This window comes from Besnoitia besnoiti, chromosome XI, assembly GCF_002563875.1.
Source record: "Besnoitia besnoiti strain Bb-Ger1 chromosome XI, whole genome shotgun sequence".
In the NCBI taxonomy this organism is placed as follows: domain Eukaryota; phylum Apicomplexa; class Conoidasida; order Eucoccidiorida; family Sarcocystidae; genus Besnoitia; species Besnoitia besnoiti.
Genome location: NC_042366.1, coordinates 144764 through 148215, shown reverse-complemented (window position 1 = coordinate 148215; position 3452 = coordinate 144764). Strand labels below are relative to the sequence as shown.

Genomic DNA, 3452 nt, shown 5'->3' with positions numbered 1-3452 from the left:
TTACTGAGTCTGCGCGTTCGGACCCCTCTTGCGGCCAACGGAGACGGTGAATCTTCTGTTGAACTGCTGCCTCTTCTTCGCGCGTCCCGTAGGCGGCTTTCTCTTCTCCTTCTTGGCGACCTTGGGGGTCTGATTCTTGACTTTGCCAGCGCGGGCGAGGGAACCGTGAACCTTCCCTGTGAAACGCACAACGCAACTCAGCCCGACGTGCGCGATTTTTTTTTTTTGCTAATGTCCCTCGATGACGCCTTACCTCATGCACCAACGCATTCATCCCCTGTTTTCCATTTCGCTTCAAGAGCTCCAAACAACCACAAAGAGCACGCCTGTACCGCTGCTGTGTCATCATCTACTTCGTATAGTCACCGGCACTTCGCCCGCGTGATCGTGGAAAAGAACGCCCGTGGGGCAGTTGAAAAGCAATGTGACAGCAATGCTCATCCACAGTTCCGTCTTCCAGATATGTTAGTTGTGGTGAACCAATGATTATGACAAGCTCTAATGAACACACGGGCGCCTGAGAAATGTAGCATTTTACACTGGGCAGTTAGCCCAGCCCTGCCCCACAAAACACTTCGCTTACCCATGGTAACGGCTTCAGACGAACCAGAACAATCCGAAGAGATAGGCAAACGCACTGCGTCAGACTTCAAGAAGACTGTCAGGATTTGCAAAGCAAGAATTCCAGCTGATCCGCGAACGGCTGAAAAGGAAGGTGGAAGACAGAAGATGGCGTTACTAGTTTTCCCGCACTCGTCGACTGCATGCGCGGCCTTCGCAAGGCAGAGGTAGGGTTGAACCCGGTGGGGGCGCATGCCACGCGCTTTCGCCGACCCGGGGGTTCAAGGGGTTGCTTTGCGACCGGTCAAACTACAACCCACCAGACACGTTGTCTAACAGTCAGTCATCTAAGTTCAAAAGGGCCGTGCCACACGGCGTTATGTCTCTTAACAACTCACACGCAACTAAAAGGATTGCAAACAACGCGAGCAGTGGCTTCTCGTTACTTGCTATAGACTGACTGCGCAGATGGACGCCCTTGCGCTCACGACGCGGATGTAACGCCGATACTGTGAAGAAGGTCTGGCAAAGCAGCATTTTCCCAAGAGCCTCGCACACCCAGCACCGCTAACGTATGCCACTGATAAATTCCGACGGCACAAACCAGTCTGTGCTGCCGCAGGCACTGCTCTGTAACTGATGAGGCGACGGCACATTCGCATAGCTGCACCCGAGAAATATACACTGTAGACACCCTATCTACTTCTGTGCCGCAGGTTTTCTCTACGTCGACTGAGCCGCAAGGTTGCCTGTGAGGGGTCTGTGCATTAGAGAGAAAGCAGACAATATATAGGGGTCGCGAATCGCCGTGAGTCGATTTAGAATCGTCGTTTACTTATGCGGCAGAACGCCACCCCCCGAGCGAGGACCACGATCACTACTCCCTCTGCAGAAGCAAGGAGTCCAGCGTCAAAGCATAGATAAAGCAGGGACTACAATTCTTAGTGCCGGGAAGACTTTGTCCTGTGGACTCTGATCCCATATTATCTGACTCTGATCCCATATTATCTGACACAGCCGTCCGATTTGGCAGCTGCAACCGTTACCTTTTCTTCCGCGTCAAGAGTCCAACAACGGAAGACGGTTCTTTTCTCCTTTTTTCAGTGTCTTGACGTTTGTGGGCTGCCACCTCAGGCTTGCGTATTGAAGGCACAGGGCACACGTAAACAGTGGACCTGTGCAAGGTATAGATCGTACCCTCTGCTGCCAGCAAAGATAAGCAGTGACAGCTTACTCGTGCCCTTGACCACGAGATTGCTTAGCCTTGACGAGACCTTGCTGGATCAAGTGCTTCAGAAGCTCCTTTGCAACATTTTGTGACACTGCACATGCGCTGGCGATTATCTCTTTCGTCACGTGCCTGAAACGCGTAGGGAGTTCTTCTGAGGAGTGCAGCAGCAGTTGCACGTCCCCCTTGAGGCAAATGCATCTAGTATCCAGATAGGTCCATCCGAGCATAGCCTTACATAGCTCAGGCGACTGCTAGGCGGCGCATTAGATGCTCCCGTCGTAGTGCAGTCTCGCCCCTTATTGGTCGAATCCGGTATGGCGGTGCCACCAGCTAGGGCGCTGAAAGAGGCAGCGGTGCAGCGAGTTAGTGAAGAACTGAACCTGCTTCAGTACCTGCATGCAGCTGTGTGACAAGCTCAAAACCACCAACGTGCCATGCAAATACGATGAACAATCAGGTCAAACAACCTTACCATCTGTTCGGCAGCGGGCGGCGTTTTCACTCATGTCACCGAAAGCTAATTGAGTCGTGAAAGCAGGTCCGTTGTTTTTTTTGACCCGTTTTTCGTTGCTTGTGATCCCTAAGATGGACACTTATACCAGGTCCTCCTCTTCAGACCCATGATTACGTGCGAACCAGTCTGGTCTGCATACGCCTGCAGATGCTGCGTAGGGCAGTTTTCTGCAAATTGTAAGGGGATGCCGATGCATTTTGGAGTAAAAAGCATCTCCCGTACCCTCGGGGGCTGCGCCTTCCCATTCCAGATAGTAGGTGTCTTCGGAGTCGCACACTGTCTGGATCCGGACAGTCAATTCATGATAGCCCGTTCTGAGCTAAAGTCGAGGTGACTGTGCTAGCTTTGAGGCAATTAAACATACTTTTCTCACTTCTCCTGTCAATGCATCCAAGGGGACGTCGTTCCCGAAGGATACGGGCGAATCCGTTGGCGCAAAGCCATCGGACCTGTAGTCTGGCGGAGTCTGCAAGGCAATGAGTTACCACCAAAGATTCGCCGCACCGCCAGCGAAAACAGACCTTTTCATTGTATGCAAGCTGTCAATTCCAAGTGAAATGTCACCCGTTCCACAGAAAGCGAGAAGTACTGTTGGCTCACTGTCATAGAAACGTAGTGCTCGTCCGGCAGATGGTCCAGAGACTGTATAAGACAACACATCGATCGAAGGAGCTGGGAAAAAACTCAGAGGCAGCGCACTTTGTCAGATGCAATATGCGACAGTTACCAGTTCCGTCTGCCTTTTAGCCTCATCTTTTGTCACGCAAGCAAGCCGCGAACCAACGGGCTCGAAGGCACCTGCGCTCCCTTTTCTGACGCTGACGGAAACTCCAGCTTCAGTGGCAGTGTAGGTGAAGTGAAATTGGTAGCACTCCAGTAGCTTGTCAGTTTGTCTGCAATGGATGCCGAGAGAGAGATGTTCCAGGTATTCCTAATATTATTTATGCAGCAGTCAGTGTAATCCACAAACTCTGTGCTGATGACTACCTTTTGAAGTGCCTCCTTGACCGCTTCTTGAAGCCATCCCAATATCCTCTTCGCTTTTGGATTGACTGGCTTCAGTTGCCGGAGATGCAGACCTTGGAACTGCAGCGGTTGAAACGCATCTTCCTCAAAGCAGTTCCGCAGGTATAGTATTGAAGACAT

General features: G+C 51.7%; 1 protein-coding gene across 1 annotated transcript; it reads right to left on the bottom strand.

Moving 5' to 3' along the window:
- BESB_019120 (HORMA domain-containing protein) lies at positions 1–3452 on the bottom strand (the record flags this gene model as incomplete). The annotated part of the gene is made up of 10 exons (XM_029360621.1): positions 1–176; positions 367–517; positions 1023–1083; positions 1397–1447; positions 1796–1943; positions 2529–2625; positions 2680–2772; positions 2907–2978; positions 3034–3237; positions 3294–3452. 10 exons carry the CDS (start codon positions 3450–3452, stop codon positions 1–3), a joined length of 1212 nt encoding a protein of 403 aa, XP_029215980.1.